The sequence below is a fragment of the Oncorhynchus clarkii genome, chromosome 9 (genome assembly GCF_045791955.1).
Source record: "Oncorhynchus clarkii lewisi isolate Uvic-CL-2024 chromosome 9, UVic_Ocla_1.0, whole genome shotgun sequence".
In the NCBI taxonomy this organism is placed as follows: domain Eukaryota; kingdom Metazoa; phylum Chordata; class Actinopteri; order Salmoniformes; family Salmonidae; genus Oncorhynchus; species Oncorhynchus clarkii.
Window position 1 is genome coordinate 3,326,060 of NC_092155.1, and position 18,521 is coordinate 3,344,580.

General features: G+C 41.9%; 1 protein-coding gene across 1 annotated transcript; it reads right to left on the reverse strand.

Moving 5' to 3' along the window:
* Positions 1 to 1,050: 1,050 nt before the first annotated feature.
* On the reverse strand, positions 1,051 to 10,945 carry LOC139415765 (butyrophilin subfamily 1 member A1-like). The gene is made up of 3 exons (XM_071163848.1): positions 10,719 to 10,945; positions 7,191 to 7,541; positions 1,051 to 1,355 (listed from the first exon to the last, which is right to left on the reverse strand). Exons 1-3 carry the CDS (start codon positions 10,789 to 10,791, stop codon positions 1,051 to 1,053), a joined length of 729 nt encoding a protein of 242 aa, XP_071019949.1. The 5' UTR covers positions 10,792 to 10,945.
* Positions 10,946 to 18,521: the final 7,576 nt, after the last annotated feature.

Consider the following 18,521-nt stretch of genomic DNA (forward strand, 5'->3'; position numbering starts at 1 on the left):
CACCCCTCAGAGCCTGGTTCCTCTAGACAGACAGACAGACAGACAGACAGACAGTAACATAGACAGACAGACAGGTCTGTGATTTATACAGACTGGTGTGAAGGTAACCTGGTATACATGAATAGAGTCTAATGGACAGTATATGGGTCATTCCTAGTTATATCCTGATCTAATACAGGACTGGTCTGAAGGTAACCTGGTATAAATGAATAGAGTCTAATGGACAGTATATGGGTCATTCCTAGTTATATCCTGATCTAATACAGGACTGGTCTGAAGGTAACCTTGTATAAATGAATAGAGTCTAATGGACAGTATATGGGTCATTCCTAGTTATATCCTGATCTAATACAGGACTGGTCTGAAGGTAACCTGGTATAAATGAATAGAGTCTAATGGACAGTATATGGGTCATTCCTAGTTATATCCTGATCTAATACAGGACTGGTCTGAAGGTAACCTGGTATAAATGAATAGAGTCTAATGGACAGTATATGGGTCATTCCTAGTTATATCCTGATCTAATACAGGACTGGTCTGAAGGTAACCTGGTATAAATGAATAGAGTCTAATGGACAGTATATGGGTCATTCCTAGTTATATCCTGATCTAATACAGGACTGGTCTGAAGGTAACCTGGTATAAATGAATAGAGTCTAATGGAGAGTATATGGGTCAATCCTAGACATCAAGGACCAGTCAGAGATCAAGGACCAGTCAGAGATCAAGGACCAGTCAGAGATCAAGGACCAGTCAGAGGTCAAGGTTAAACTCACCTGTATGTTTTCTCCAACACATGTAGACACAAATAGAAGCTGCAAGAACGACAACAGCTGCTGCTATTAGACCAATAATCAACCCTACGTGTGATTTAGGAAACACCTCATCTGAAACAGAGAAGCCATGTCAAACCATTACAACACTACATATGTCCTGTACAGGAAGTAAAGCATCATTTATAAATACTACTGAACAGACCAATAAGGTCACACCCTAGGAAACCGTCCTCCACTAACTAGTCTAACTAACTAGAGGTCTCAGGTATTTGGGTTAACCAATGAAGACCTCACCTGGGACATGAATCTCTGTCTCCTTCAGGTGATTAATCTCCGTCTGGTGAACTCTACAGGTGAACCTGTTGGTGTCAGTCTGGTCCACGGTGACATGTCGTCTCACAGTGTAGCGGCCCTCTGAGTCTCTGTGTCTCTCTAGAGGTCCATCAGCAGGTAGGATGGTTCCAGAACTGTCCAGCCACTCCATCTCAGGTTCAGGAAACCAGCCTCCAGACTCACACTTCAGGACCACCCCCCAGTCTTTAGTTCCATCAATAGAGATCACTGGCTGAGATACAGCACCTACACAGATACAAGATAAAACAGAGATCACTGGCTGAGATACAGATACAGATACAAGATAAAACAGAGATCACTGGCTGAGATACAGCACCTACACAGATACAAGATAAAACGGAGATCACTGGCTGAGATACAACACCTACAGATACAAGATAAAACAGAGATCACTGGCTGAGATACAGCACCTACACAGATACAAGATAAAACAGAGATCACTGGCTGAGATACAGCACCTACACAGATACAAGATAAAACAGAGATCACTGGCTGAGATACAGCACCTACACAGATACAAGATAAAACAGAGATCACTGGCTGAGATACAGCACCTACACAGATACAAGATAAAACAGAGATCACTGGCTGAGATACAGCACCTACACAGATACAAGATACAACAGAGATCACTGGCTGAGATACAGATACAGCACCTAGGAATATTGGGACTGCTGAATACATGATCTATAACAGAGGAAGGAATGATGAGGGAGGAAGACCAGCTGAATACATGATGAGGGAGGAAGACCAGCTGAATACATGATGAGGGAGGAAGACCAGCTGAATACATGATGAGGGAGGAAGACCAGCTGAATACATGATCTCTAACAGAGGAAGGAATGATAAGGGAGGAAGACCAGCTGAATACATGATGAGGGAGGAAGACCAGCTGAATACATGATCTCCAACAGAGGAAGGAATGATGAGGGAGGAAGACCAGTTGAATACATGATGAGGGAGGAAGGAATGATGAGGAGGAAGACCAGCTGAATACATGATGAGGGAGGAAGGAATGATGAGGAGGAAGACCAGCTGAATACATGAGGAGGGAGGAAGACCAGCTGAATACATGATGAGGGAGGAAGACCAGCTGAATACATGATCTATAACAGAGGAAGGAATGATGAGGAGGAAGACCAGCTGAATACATGAGGGAGGAAGACCAGCTGAATACATGATGAGGGAGGAAGACCAGCTGAATACATGATCTCTAACAGAGGAAGGACTGATGAGGGCGGAAGACCAGCTGAATACATGAGGAGGGAGGAAGACCAGCTGAATCCATGATGAGGGAGGAAGACCAGCTGAATACATGATCTATAACAGAGGAAGGAATGATGAGGGAGGAAGACCAGCTGAATACATGATGAGGGAGGAAGACCAGCTGAATACATGATGAGGGAGGAAGACCAGCTGAATACATGATGAGGGAGGAAGACCAGCTGAATACATGATGAGGGAGGAAGACCAGCTGAATACATGATCTATAACAGAGGAAGGAATGATGAGGGAGGAAGACCAGCTGAATACATGATGAGGGAGGAAGACCAGCTGAATACATTATCTATAACAGAGGAAGGAATGATGAGGGAGGAAGACCAGCTGAATACATGACCTATAACAGAGGAAGGAATGATGAGGGAGGAAGACCAGCTGAATACATGATCTACAAAAGAGGAAGGAATGATGAGGGAGGACGACCAGCTGAATACATGATCTATAACAGAGGAAGGAATGATGAGGGAGGAAGACCAGCTGAATACATGACCTATAACAGAGGAAGGAATGATGAGGGAGGAAGACCAGCTGAATACATGATCTATAACAGAGGAAGGAATGATGAGGGAGGAAGACCAGCTGAATACATGAGGAGGGAGGAAGACCAGCTGAATACATGATGAGGGAGGAAGACCAGCTGAATACATGATCTATAACAGAGGAAGGAATGATGAGGAGGAAGACCAGCTGAATACATGAGGGAGGAAGACCAGCTGAATACATGATGAGGGAGGAAGACCAGCTGAATACATGATCTCTAACAGAGGAAGGACTGATGAGGGCGGAAGACCAGCTGAATACATGAGGAGGGAGGAAGACCAGCTGAATCCATGATGAGGGAGGAAGACCAGCTGAATACATGATCTCTAACAGAGGAAGGACTGATGAGGGCGGAAGACCAGCTGAATACATGAGGAGGGAGGAAGACCAGCTGAATCCATGATGAGGGAGGAAGACCAGCTGAATACATGATCTATAACAGAGGAAGGAATGATGAGGGAGGAAGACCAGCTGAATACATGATGAGGGAGGAAGACCAGCTGAATACATGATGAGGGAGGAAGACCAGCTGAATACATGATGAGGGAGGAAGACCAGCTGAATACATGATGAGGGAGGAAGACCAGCTGAATACATGATCTATAACAGAGGAAGGAATGATGAGGGAGGAAGACCAGCTGAATACATGATGAGGGAGGAAGACCAGCTGAATACATTATCTATAACAGAGGAAGGAATGATGAGGGAGGAAGACCAGCTGAATACATGACCTATAACAGAGGAAGGAATGATGAGGGAGGAAGACCAGCTGAATACATGATCTACAAAAGAGGAAGGAATGATGAGGGAGGACGACCAGCTGAATACATGATCTATAACAGAGGAAGGAATGATGAGGGAGGAAGACCAGCTGAATACATGACCTATAACAGAGGAAGGAATGATGAGGGAGGAAGACCAGCTGAATACATGATCTATAACAGAGGAAGGAATGATGAGGGAGGAAGACCAGCTGAATACATGATGAGGGAGGAAGACCAGCTGAATACATGACCTATAACAGAGGAAGGAATGATGAGGGAGGAAGACCAGCTGAATACATGACCTATAACAGAGGAAGAAATGATGATATGTCGATAGTGGACAACCTTGTTTTACTCCTCTAGATAGTTTAAACCTTTCTAAGATGTAGCCATTATTTACTATTTTACACCTAGTGTTACTATACATAACCTTAACCCATTTTATAAGAGATTCCCCAAAATTGAAATATTCCAAGCATTTAAATATAAACTCCAGTTGTACTTTATCAAAAGCCTTTTCTAAATCAGCTATGAAAACCAGGCCTGGTGTCCCCGATATTTCATAGTGTTCTATTGTTTCCAGTACTTATATTATCTCCAATGTATCGTCCATGTTAAAAACCTGTCTGATTAGGGATGAATAATACCTGACAATACTTTTTAAATTCAATGCTCCAAGCATTTAGCATTTTTCCCCATCTTCCATCCAGTTGGCTTTATTTTTTATAATATATTGGATCTTTCTTGAATAAGTGTTTTTCCTCTAACTTATTCTGAGCCTCTGTAGTTTGTATTGCTTTATGTTTTAATGCTGTCTAACTGTTAGTCCTTCAATTCCCTTTGTTCATATGGACTCTATTGACCGAAATGTCTTTAGTTTTATAGATGACTACTGAATTGCAGGGCCTCTAAAGGCACATTTAAAAGTGTCCTATACACTAAGGGGATCTGCTGTACCTATGTTATGTTTGAAAAAGTCAGTTATAAATTCTTCTGTCCTATTTTCTAAACAATTTATCATCTAGTAGGCTTTGATTAAATGTCCAATATCCTCGCCCACGTGGAAATTCTGTAAGAGTAATATATATATGCCAATTATGTGATGATTCGACTGCATTCTGTCCCCCATCAACACTTTCTAAACTTTTGGTGCCAGAGAAAGTAGAAAGTAGAAAGTAGTCAAGATGATTAAGCCTCTGCCATGTATATCCAGTAGGGTATTTAAGTCCCCATATATCCACTAATTCCAATATATCCATGACATTCATGATTTCCTTAAGAGCATGAGGGTGATAGTTTGTAGTGTGATTTCCTTAAGTGCCTGAGGGTGATAGTTTGTAGTGTGATTTCCTTAAGTGCCTGAGGGTGATAGTTTGTAGTGTGATTTCCTTAAGTGCCTGAGGGTGATAGTTTGTAGTGTGATTTCCTTAAGAGCATGAGGGTGATAGTTTGTAGTGTGATTTCCTTAAGTGCCTGAGGGTGATAGTTTGTAGTGTGATTTCCTTAAGAGCCTGAGGGTGATAGTTTGTAGTGTGATTTCCTTAAGTGCCCGAGGGTGATAGTTTGTAGTGTGATTTCCTTAAGTGCCTGAGGGTGATAGTTTGTAGTGTGATTTCCTTAAGTGCCTGAGGGTGATAGTTTGTAGTGTGATTTCCTTAAGTGCCTGAGGGTGATAGTTTGTAGTGTGATTTCCTTAAGTGCCAGAGGGTGATAGTTTGTAGTGTGATTTCCTTAAGTGCCTGAGGGTGATAGTTTGTAGTGTGATTTCCTTAAGTGCCTGAGGGTGATAGTTTGTAGTGTGATTTCCTTAAGTGCCTGAGGGTGATAGTTTGTAGTGTGATTTCCTTAAGTGCCTGAGGGTGATAGTTTGTAGTGTGATTTCCTTAAGAGCCTGAGGGTGATAGTTTGTAGTGTGATTTCCTTAAGTGCCTGAGGGTGATAGTTTGTAGTGTGATTTCCTTAAGAGCGTGAGGGTGATAGTTTGTAGTGTGATTTCCTTAAGAGCCTCAGGGTGATAGTTTGTAGTGTGATTTCCTTAAGTGCCTGAGGGTGATAGTTTGTAGTGTGATTTCCTTAAGAGCGTGAGGGTGATAGTTTGTAGTGTGATTTCCTTAAGAGCCTGAGGGTGATAGTTTGTAGTGTGATTTCCTTAAGTGCCTGAGGGTGATAGTTTGTAGTGTGATTTCCTTTCTGGTCCATAGAGGTATTTAAGACCGTATTAAAATCTCCCACCATAATAATAGAGTCTAGTGTTGCTTGTAGAGTTGATAAATTCTTATATATATTTTCACAGAAGCTTGGATCATCATTATTTGGACTGTATAGGTTAATAAGCCATATCTGTTTATTGTCCAATAACATATTTAAAATCATCCATCTACCTTGAGGATCTGTTTGGACAATTTGCACATTTGGACATTTCTGTAAAATAAAAACATTTTTTATTTATTATTTCATCTTTATTTAACTTGTCAAGTCAGTTATGACTGTCGGTGGCACTGTATTGTCCTCAAAGCGAGCAAAGACGTTGTTTAATGTGTTTTGAACGATGTAGCATATATATGTTTGCTATTATTACCTTTATTTAATTAGGCAAGTCAGTTAAGAACAAATTATTTTTTTCAATGACGGCCTACCGGGGAACAGTGGGGTTAACTGCCTGTTCAGGGGCAGAACGACAGATTTATACCTTGTCAGCTCGGGGATTCGATTTTGCAACCTTTCGGTTACTAGTCCACTGCTCTAACCACTAAGCTACCCACCCCACCATCAACCCGTCTTTGCCCATGGGAGAAATATATCCCCCCCCAGTCCTTTTTCCACAAAACTTCATCTAAAATTGTTGAATGAGTTTCCTGTAGACAATAGATATTATATCCCTTTTTTTTTTAGCCAGGTAAATACTGATCGTCTTTTCTAATTATCTGCTAAGCCATTACAATTATACCTGGCTATACTTATTTCACCACTTACCATAATGAGACACAACTTTCAATTCTATTTATCAAAATATATGTTTGTAAACATACCATTAAAAAGTAACATGATGATTGAGTGTCTATATAGCTGTACCATGATCTTTGAATTGCTACTAAGTAGACCTCCAATTGGTCCCCACTATTCCACCCGCTAAAAGCCCTCCTCATCCCGAGTTGGTTTGTCATCCCAATGCCCGGCAGACCACCCTCGACCCCCTGTATCCCATAACCGACTGGGATCCATCCTTTGAAAAGAGCACACATTTGCACCATTTACAGAACAGAAGTAGATCAACTGCCAAATGCATTTCCATCGCCCTCACCTCCATTTGTATTATATATAGCCATCAAAATATATATTATATATATATATTTAAAATCCTGTTTCTTATTTTCCATAATTGGCTATCAACATTAAGATTATTTTTGTGCAAAAAAAAACCCAGCGAGATTTACTAAAACAACCTCTGATCACATGTCCAGTATTCATGACTCACCAACAAGGAGTTGAACGGTGGTTTCCTTCATCAGTGTTGGAATGAAGCACCTGTAGCTTCCAGCATCAGAGAGAGTAACTCTGGTCAGCTTTAAGGAGACGTTGCCGTTCTTCAGTTCTTCATGAAACATTGATGTCCTTCCCCTGTAGGATGGATGCTGATCCACATAGGAGACTCGACCTTCATGGTAAAGATGGACGATTGCTGTTGCTTTCAGGTTCAATCTTGTCCACTGCACTGTCATGTCCTCAGCACTGTCACTGGGTTTCAGGGAACATGGTAGAATGATGTCATCACCAGCTAAGGCAACGACTCGGTCAGCCGAACCAACAACCTGAACCTCAGACGACCCTGGAGAAAAACAAACGACACACAGTTAAAGATACCTGGTAACTTCCTGTTGTTCCATGGATTCTGGCCATATCAATGGACAAAGACCTCAATCACATGACACCATTCATTCCTATGTGAAGACTCAACAGCATTGAAGCTAAATATAGTCATTTAAGGTGGTGTCTCATGTGGGAGATTTATGTAGACAGTTTGAGCCACTCAAGGAAGTGACGTTGCAGGCTAGCTCAGTGCTGCCCCCTCTCATTAAGTAACTCAAGTTGAAGGCCAACCGGGGTACTGCAGGCTGTCATTAGCAACTAAACACTGAGTATACAAAACATTATGAACACCTGCTCTTTTCATCACAGACTGACCAGGTGAATCCAGGTGAAAGATATGATCCCTTATTGATGCCACTTATTAAATCCACTTCAATCAGTGTAGATCATGTGTCAAACACAAGGCCCGCCAGTGATTTGGGTTGTCAATACATTTTGTCCCGCTTCCATACAGCCCGCAAAGCGCTACACTATAATTTTAAGCATGTCAAACAGGGGTGTATTGTCCCAGACCCCTCATCCCAGACTGTACATTGTCCCAGACCCCTCATCCCAGACTGTACATTGTCCCAGACCCCTCATCCCAGACTGTACATTGTCCCAGACCCCTCATCCCAGAGAGTACATTGTCCCAGACCCCTCATCCCAGACTGTACATTGTCCCAGACCCCTCATCCCAGAGAGTACATTGTCCCAGACCCCTCATCCCAGACTGTACATTGTCCCAGACCCCTCATCCCAGACTGTCACGCCCTTAGAGAGCTTTTTATGTCTGTATTTTGGTTTGGTCAGGGTGTGATTTGGGTGGGCATTCTATGTTCATTTTTCAATGTTTTGTATTTCTTTGTTTTGGCCGAGGGTGGTTCTCAATCAGGGACAGCTGTCTATCGTTGTCTCTGATTGGGAACCACACTTACCTTTTCCCACCTGTGTTTTGTGGGTAATTATTTGTTTTCTGTTTTGTGTTTGCACAGAACACAGAACTGTTTTGTTTCGTTCCATTTTGTTATTTTGTCTCAGTGTTCAGTTTAAATGAATTACCACGCTGCGCTTTGGTCCACTCCTTCTTCATGCAATGAAGTTACAGAACTACACACCACCAAAGGACCAAGCAGCGTGGTAAGAAGGAGGAACAGCAGTTCAGGACACCTGGACATGGGTAGAGATCCTGGGTTGGAAAGGACCTCGCCGTCCACTGGAGGAACTGGAGGCAGCTAAGGCGGAGAGGCAGCGTTATGAGGGAACACGGTTAGAGAGGGGGGGCAGCACACAGGGAGTGTGGCAGAGTCAGGTTGGAGACCTGAGCCAACTCCCCGTGCTTACCGTGGCGGGCGTCGTACTGGTCAGGCACCGTGCGGTGGAGCGCACGGTGTCTCCAGTAAGCGTTCTTATCCCAGCTACCCGCATCTGCCGGGTGAGCATCCAGCCAGGACGGATTGTGCTCCAGTGTGCCTCCACGGCCCAGTGTATCCGGTGCCTGGTGAGCCATGTGGCAGCTCAACGTACCAGGCTGTCCATATGTCTCTTCCCTCCATTGATGAAGCATAGCACGAAGCCTCCCATGATTATCCACGGCATGAAGCCTCCAGTGATGAGGCCCTCGTTGGAGGCTTCGTGCCATGTCTCACGAGGGGTCTGGTCTATCTAGCGGCACCATCAACCGGGTGTCGGAAGAAGCAACAGAATAAATAATTTCAATCATTTGCTTGTTTGAAGTCAGTAGGTGACATGACCAAGGAGCTATTGAAATGTGAAAGTTGTAAAATCGTGTGAGATTAAAATGGGCAAACTAAAGGCTGTGCAATATATAAGGTTAGTCAGTAGACATTCTGAACCTTGTTTGAGGTCTGTAGGTCACATTACCAAGGAAATATTGAATTTTGAAAAACATTTAAAATGTGAAATTGTGTAGATGAAAATAGACAAACTAAAGGATGTGCAATGTGTGTGCAATGTGTAAAGTCAATTCAAAAGTGTAAATTAATTATTTAAAATAGTGCGATATGTGTGTCTAAGCCATCGGGTTAGCTAGAACCAGTATTGGAAGTTTTAGGAGTAATGGTTAAATAGCTATTGAAATTAGAAAAATGTGATTTGTCACTATGTTGACGGTCCCTAACTGCTGTTGGTGGAGGAAGGAAAGCAATAGGCGAATATCTGTCGAATATCCAAAATGAATCTGTTTTTACCTCCGTAGGCAACTGGTGCTTATACGTTAAAACTGGTGTAATGTGTTCTCTGTCTGGTCTTGGTCAGTACCCTGCAGCATTCTGTATGTTTTACAGTTGACCAGACAATATAATGGTACTGATATAAAGATTAATCCTCTATCTCCATAGTCATTACCCTAATCTACAATGGTACAGCTATAAAGACCTATCTCTATAGTCATTACCCTAATCTATAATGGCACTGATATAAAGACCCTTATCTGTAGTCATTACCCTAATCTATAATGGTACTGATATAAAGACCTATCTCTATAGTCATTACCCTAATCTATAATGGTACTGATATAAAGACCTATCTCTATAGGCATTACCCTAATCTATACACTCACTAAATTATACTTAACCTTAACATAACCCTTTGTTCCCAAATCTAACCTTCATTATTTCGACCTTGTGAGTCTACTCTTCCTTGGCTTCAGCCATATTTATGACCAAAGAGAAGACGTTTTACGATCTGAATTCTTTGTATCTCTTCAACTCAGATGGTAAACTCTTTTTAGTCATAAACATGGCGACACTTCCTCTTTCTGCCTAACAATTTTCACCACAGAGGGACACACTATTTTCACACCACTTCGATACAGCTAAGATTTTCGTAACAAGTTAGGAGAGCATTTTCGCTAACCCTTTTCCTAACCTTAAAATAATTAAACTAATTATCCTAACCTGCTACGAAAAAGTCACTGCATTATCGAAGTATCGTGAAAACAGTGTTGTCTGCCACAGACACCCTACAGCACCACACCCAAACTGCCCCGTCTGATCAGACGACAAGACATCTACATTTCCTGCACTCGGTTATGAGCCTGAACTTGAATTCTCCCCGTTTCTTTCTTGTTAATATTATGTTCAGATAATAAAATATCTTACAGGCTAAATAATGAAGGAATAATGTTGTGTCCTACCTGTCGTTATCAATGAAACACTGATGAACAGAATCCCAAAACACCAGACCGCCGAGGTCGGAAAGGTCTTCATTTCACTAACAAAACAAGTCTGACTACAAGGTAAAGCTGTTTGTAACTGGTCAATAAAACTATTAGGAGTTTAGAAAAATAAACCAAAACAGTTGAAATGCTAATTTGTCAACGAACAGAATGTAACACTACGTCTGTTCCAGAAATAACGGAGAAAAAAGGGTGGTGGAGTTTCACACTTTACTTTCACTTTCACCTACAGTACTTCTAGTTGAATATCATCTCGCGATATCTAGCTCCATCTAGTGTTCTGATATGGACATTAACTTCACGTCATCTCGCGATATCTAGCTCCATCTAGTGTTCTGATATGGACATTAACTTCATGTCATCTCGCGATATCTAGCTCCATCCAGTGTTCTGATATGGACATTAACTTCATGTCAAAATGTCCTAAAACACATACGAGCACAAATGTGAATAGTGAAATAAATGTGACAACAAGTAGGCTGTAGTAAATATTTCAACTGGTAACAACGTATGATGTGAAATGACCCAAGAACACTGATCATATAAAATTAATGTGATATTCACTGTCGGTTGTTGACAAGCTGTATAGCTGTAGATGTAGCTAGACAGGTGTGAGCAGTATGGCAGAAATACCACAAATTGTATCAGAGAGAAAGGTAGAGTCACCATGTTGCTGCAAGATACTTCAATATGAATTAAATATTCAAGACATTCTCACGGCCCTGTTGGCTGTTGGGGGAACCTGGAATGGAGCATTTAGAAGATACTCAAGGCCCTGGGGGCTGTAGGGGAAACCTGGAATGGAGTATTTAGAAGATACTCAAGGCCCTGGGGGCTGTAGGGGAAATAAACTATTATCACTTTTTAGACAGCTACAGTTATCAGTTATTTGTATCAGTTATTTTACAACATGGTTCAATCACAGCTACAGTTATCAATACTTTACAACATGGTTCAATCACAGCTACAGTTATCAATACTTTACAACATGGTTCAATCAGAGATACAGTTATCAACACTTTACAACATGGTTCAATCAGAGATACAGTTATCAACACTTTACAACATGGTTCAATCAGAGCTACAGTTATCAACACTTTACAACATGGTTCAATCAGAGATACAGTTATCAACACTTTAAACATGGTTCAATCAGAGATACAGTTATCAACACTTTACAACATGGTTCAATCAGAGATACAGTTATTAACACTTTACAACATGGCTCAGAGCTAGTTATCAACACTTTACAACATGGTTCAATCAGAGATACAGTTATCAACACTTTAAACATGGTTCAATCAGAGATACAGTTATCAACACTTTAAACATGGTTCAATCAGAGCTACATTTATCAACACTTTAAACATGGTTCAATCAGAGATACAGTTATCAACACTTTACAACATGGTTCAATCAGAGCTACATTTATCAACACTTTAAACATGGTTCAATCAGAGATACAGTTATCAACACTTTAAACATGGTTCAATCAGAGCTCAATTTTTCTACGGCTGGCCATGCTTTCCACCTGGCTACCCCTACCCCGGTCAACAGCACTGCACCCTCCACAGCAACTCGCCCAAGCCTTCCCCATTTCTCCTTCTCCCAAATTCAGTCAGCTGATGTTCTGAAAGAGCTGCAAATTCTGGACCCCTACAAAAAAGCCGGGCTAGACAATCTGAACCCTTTCTTTCTAAAATGATCTGCCGAAATGGTTGCTGTATCTCTGATTGAACCATGTTGTAAAGTGTTGATAACTGTAGCTCTGATTGAACCATGTTGTAAAGTGTTGATAACTAGCTCTAATTGAACCATGATTTAAAGTTTTGATAATTAACTCTGATAGACTGGTAGACTATATTGTCACTATGAATAGTGGATAGAGGACAGGACAGACAGACTGGTAGACTATATTGTCAATATGAATAGTGGATAGAGGACAGACTGGTAGACTATATTGTCACTATGAATAGTGGATAGAGGACAGACTGGTAGACTATATTGTCACTATGAATAGTGGATAGAGGACAGACTGGTAGACCATATTGTCACTATGAATAGTGGATAGACAGACTGGTAGACTATATTGTCACTATGAATAGTGGATAGAGGACAGACTGGTAGACTATATTGTCACTATGAATAGTGGATAGAGGACAGACTGGTAGACTATATTGTCACTATGAATAGTGGATAGAGGACAGACTGGTAGACTATATTGTCACTATGAATGGTGGATAGACAGACTGGTAGACTATATTGTCACTATGAATAGTGGATAGAGGACAGACTGGTAGACTATATTGTTACTATGAATAGTGGATAGAGGACAGACTGGTAGTCTATATTGTTACTATGAATAGTGGATAGAGGACAGACTGGTAGTCTATATTGTCACTATGAATAGTGGATAGACAGACTGGTAGACTATATTGTCACTATGAATAGTGGATAGAGGACAGACTGGTAGTCTATATTGTCACTATGAATAGTGGATAGACAGACTGGTAGTCTATATTGTCACTATGAATGGTGGATAGACAGACTGGTAGTCTATATTGTCACTATGAATGGTGGATAGAGGTCAGGATAGACAGACTGGTAGTCTATATTGTTACTATGAATGGTGGATAGACAGACTGGTAGTCTATATTGTCACTATGAATGGTGGATAGACAGACTGGTAGTCTATATTGTCACTATGAATGGTGGATAGAGGACAGACTGGTAGTCTATATTGTCACTATGAATAGTGGATAGACAGACTGGTAGACTATATTGTCACTATGAATAGTGGATAGAGGACAGACTGTTAGTCTATATTGTCACTATGAATAGTGGATAGACAGACTGGTAGTCTATATTGTCACTATGAATGGTGGATAGACAGACTGGTAGTCTATATTGTTACTATGAATAGTGGATAGAGGACAGAATGGTAGACCATATTGTCACTATGAATGGTGGCTAGACAGACTGGTAGTCTATATTGTCACTATGAATGGTGGATAGACAGACTGGTAGTCTATATTGTCACTATGAATAGTGGATAGAGGCCAGGATAGACAGACTGGTAGTCTATATTGTTACTATGAATAGTGGATAGAGGACAGACTGGTAGTCTATATTGTCACTATGAATGGTGGATAGAGGACAGACTGGTAGTCTATATTGTCACTATGAATAGTGGATAGAGGCCAGGATAGACAGACTGGTAGACTATACTGTCACTATGAATAGTGGCTAGACAGACTGGTAGACCATATTGTCACTATGAATAGTGGATAGAGGACAGACTGGTAGACTATATTGTCACTATGAATAGTGGATAGAGGACAGACTGGTAGTCTATATTGTCACTATGAATAGTGGATAGAGGACAGACTGGTAGTCTATATTGTCACTATGAATGGTGGATAGAGGACAGACTGGTAGTCTATATTGTCACTATGAATAGTGGATAGAGGCCAGGATAGACAGACTGGTAGACTATACTGTCACTATGAATAGTGGCTAGACAGACTGGTAGACCATATTGTCACTATGAATAGTGGATAGAGGACAGACTGGTAGACTATATTGTCACTATGAATAGTGGATAGAGGACAGACTGGTAGTCTATATTGTCACTATGAATAGTGGATAGAGGACAGACTGGTAGACTATATTGTCACTATGAATAGTGGATAGAGGACAGACTGGTAGACTATATTGTCACTATGAATAGTGGATAGAGGACAGACTGGTAGTCTATATTGTCACTATAAATAGTGGATAGAGGACAGACTGGTAGACTATATTGTCACTATGAATAGTGGATAGAGGACAGACTGGTAGACTATATTGTCACTGTGAATGGTGGATAGACAGACTGGTAGACTATATTGTACTATATATTGTACCATAGCCTTCTTCCCAACTGAGAGACCCATATCCATAGCCTTCTTCCCAACTGAGATTCCCATATCCATAGCCTTCTTCCCAGAGACACCCTCATGTCTATTAACCTGGCAGGAAGGATGGATAAAGTCTCACAAGTGGCCTCACAAATTGAAATTGAATACATAGTAACTAGAGGCTGGGGGAAAAGTAACAAAAGGATGGGGGACATAGTAACTAAAGGCTGGGGACATAGTAACTAAAGGCTGGGGACATAGTAACTAAAGGCTGGGGGAAAAGTAACAAAAGGATGGGGGACATAGTAACTAAAGGCTGGGGACATAGTAACTAAAGGCTGGGGACATAGTAACTAAAGGCTGGGGACATAGTAACTAAAGGCTGGGGACATAGTAACTAAAGGATGGGGGAAAAGTAACAAAAGGATGGGGGACATAGTAACTAAAGGCTGGGGACATAGTAACTAAAGGATGGGGACATAGTAACTAAAGGCTGGGGGCATAGTAACTAAAGGATGGGGGACATAGTAACTAAAGGCTGGGGCATAGTAACTACAGGCTGGGGTCATAGTAACTAAAGGCCGGGGACATAGTAACTACAGGCTGGGGGAATAGTAACTAAAGGCTGGTGAAAAGTAACTACAGGCTGGGGGCATAGTAACTAAAGGCTGGGGACATAGTAACGACAGGCTGGGGGCATAGTAACTCAAGGCTGGGGGAATAGTAACTACAGGCTGGGGGGCATAGTAACTACAGGCGTGGGGCATAGTAACTACAGGCTGGGGGCATAGTAACTAAAGGCTGGGGGAAAAGTAACTAAAGGATGGGGAAAAAGTAACTACATGCTGGGGAAAAGTAACTACAGGCCTGGGGCAGAGTAACTAACGGCTGGTGAAAAGTAACTACAGGCTGGGGGCATAGTAACTAAAGGCTGGGGGCATAGTAACTAACAAGTGGGGGCATAGTAACTAAAGGCTGGGGGAATAGTAACTAAAGGCTGGGGGAATAGTAACTACAGGCTGGGAGCATAGTAACTACAGGCTGGGGCAATAGTAACTAGAGGCTGGGGTTATAGTAACTAAAGGCTGGGGGCATAGTAACTACAGGCTGGGGACATAGTAACTACAGGCTGGGGGCATAGTAACTAAAGGCTGGGGGCATAGTAACTAAAGGCTGGGGGCATAGTAACTAAAGGCTGGGGTCATAGGAACTAAAGGCTGGGGTCATAGGAACTAAAGGCTGGGGTCATAGGAACTAAAGGCTGGGGGCATAGTAACTAAAAGCTGGGAACATAGTAACTAAAGGCTGGGGGCAGAGTAACTAAAGGCTGAGGTCATAGGAACTAAAGACATTGTAACTAAAAGCTGGGGGCATAGTACCTAAAGACATAGTTACAACAGGCTGGGGGAATAGTAACTAAAGGCTGGGGGCATAGTAACTACAGGCTGGGGACATAGTAACTAGAGACATAGTAACTAAAGGCTGGGGGCATAGTAACTAAAGGCTGGGAGCATAGTAACTAAAGGCTGGGGGAAAGGTGAACTAAAGGCTGGGGAAAAAGTAACCACAGGCTGGGGACATAGTAACTACAGGCTGGGGACATAGTAACTAGAGACATAGTAACTAAAGGCTGGGGGCATAGTAACTAAAGGCTGTGCGCATAGTAACTAAAGGCTGGTGGTATAGTAACTAAAGGCTGGGGGAATAGTAACTAAAGTCTGGGGGCATAGTAACTACAGGCTGGGGGCATAGTAACTAAAGTATGGGGTACTAGTAACTAAAGAATGGGGACATAGTAACTAAAGGCTGGGGGCATAGTAACTAAAGGCTGGGGACATAGTAACTAGAGACATAGTAACTAAAGGCTGGGGACATAGCAGCTAAAGGCTGGGGGAAAAGTAACTATAGGCTCGGGGCATGGTAACTAAAGGCTCGGGGCATAGTAACTAAAGGCTGGGGACATAGTAACTAAAGGCTGGGGGCATAGTAACTACAGGCTGGGGACATAGTAACTAGAGACATAGTAAATAAAGGCTGGGGGCATAGTAACTACAGGATGGGGACATAGTAACTAAAGGCTGGGGGAAAAGTAACTATAGGCTCGGGGCATAGTAACTAAAGGCTCGGGGCATAGTAACTAAAGGCTGGGGACATAGTAACTAAAGGCTGGGGGCATAGTAACTACAGGCTGGGGACATAGTAACTAGAGACATAGTAAATAAAGGCTGGGGGCATAGTAACTACAGGCTGGGGACATAGTAACTAGAGACATAGTAACTAAAGGCTGAGGGCATAGTAACTAAAGGCTGGGGGAATAGTAACTAAAGGCTGGGGATATAGTAACTAAAGGCTGGGGACATAGTAACTAAAGGCAGGGGACATAGTAACTAGAGACATAGTAACTAAAGGCTGGGGGCATAGTAACTAAAGGCTGGGGACATAGTAACTAGAGACATAGTAACTAAAGGCTGGGGACATAGTAACTACAGGCTGGGGCCATAGTAACTAAAGGCTGGGGTAAAGTAACTACAGGCTGGGGGCATAGTAACTACAGGCCAGGGGAATAGTAACTAAAGGCTGGGGACATAGTAACAAAAGGCTGGGGGCATAGTAACTAACGGCTGGGGGCATAGTAACTAAAGGCTGGGGGCATAGTAACTAAAGGCTGGGGGCATAGTAACTGCAGGCTGGGGGCATAGTAACTAAAGACATAGTAACTAAAGGCTGGGGGAATAGTAACTAAATACTGGGGGCATAGTAACTACAGGCTGGGGACATAGTAACTACAGGCTGGGGACATAGTAACTAAAGAATGGGGACATAGTAACTAAAGGCCGGGGGATAGTAACTAAAGGATGGGGGAATAGTAACCAAAGGCTGGGAGCCCGGGGTGGGGGCACCTTGCGCTGATTAGAAATATCAATGTTTAACCCCGGGGGTCGGTCTAGACACAGTGTATTCTTTCTGGGGGCTGTTTGACTTTTTAGCCCCCACATCCTCTGGGGGGTGAAATAAATTTGGATTTGAAAGGCCTGTGTGTTAATGAATCGAAAGTGCCCATTTTAAGAGACGCCGTCACACACTTTTTGATGGGGGGTAGGCAGATATCTGGACATACAGTATCCATGATAGTGCAAACCTTGGTTTCAAACAATCCCTAGAGACACTTTTGTTTTTGAAACACACACACATACACGCCAGCACACGCACGCACATGGCTTTTTCTTCGTGACAGACCGGGCGGGGTGAGAGCGAAAACGAGAGCTTCCCATTCATTAAAAGAGTGAGATACAATTTTAAAACCATATTATTTAATTCAATATATGTCTCAAGGATAGCCGCGGCCATCGGCGTAATTGTTTACGATTTTGGAAAAGACTGTCCAGCTTATTCATAAGGGTTATGAATATGGGATAATCACTCCATTTAAAGCTAAACACTGTTAGACCTTTATGTGTTGGCTCTCTATGTCTGTACATAGTGTGAAATGCAGTGTCCCTAAAATTATCATACCCTAAACCTGAATATGAAATTACCTTTAGGGTCTTTTTGATAATAATCTCTGATTGAACCATGTTTTAAAGTTTTGATTATTATGTCTGATTGAACCATGTTTAAAGTGTTGATAACTGTAGCTCTGATTGAACCATCTTTAACGTGTTGATAACTGTAGCTCTGATTGAACCATGTTGTAGAGTGTTGATAACTGTGTCTCTGATTTAACCATGTTGTAAAGTGTTGATAACTGTAGCTCTGATTGAACCATGTTGTAAAGTGTTGATAACTGTATCTCTGATTGAACCATGTTGTAGAGTGTTGATAACTGTATCTCTTATTGAACCACGTTTAAAGTATTGATAAC

Coding starts and splice junctions, on each gene's coding strand:
- LOC139415765 (XM_071163848.1), bottom strand. CDS start 10,791: ATGAAGACCTTTCCGACCTCGGCGGTCTGGTGTTTTGGGATTCTGTTC. Junction 7,542..10,718: donor TGTTTCATTGATAACGACAG/GTAGGACACAAC, acceptor GTTTTTCTCCAG/GGTCGTCTGAGGTTCAGGTT. Junction 1,356..7,190: donor CACCGTTCAACTCCTTGTTG/GTGAGTCATGAA, acceptor GTATCTGTGTAG/GTGCTGTATCTCAGCCAGTG.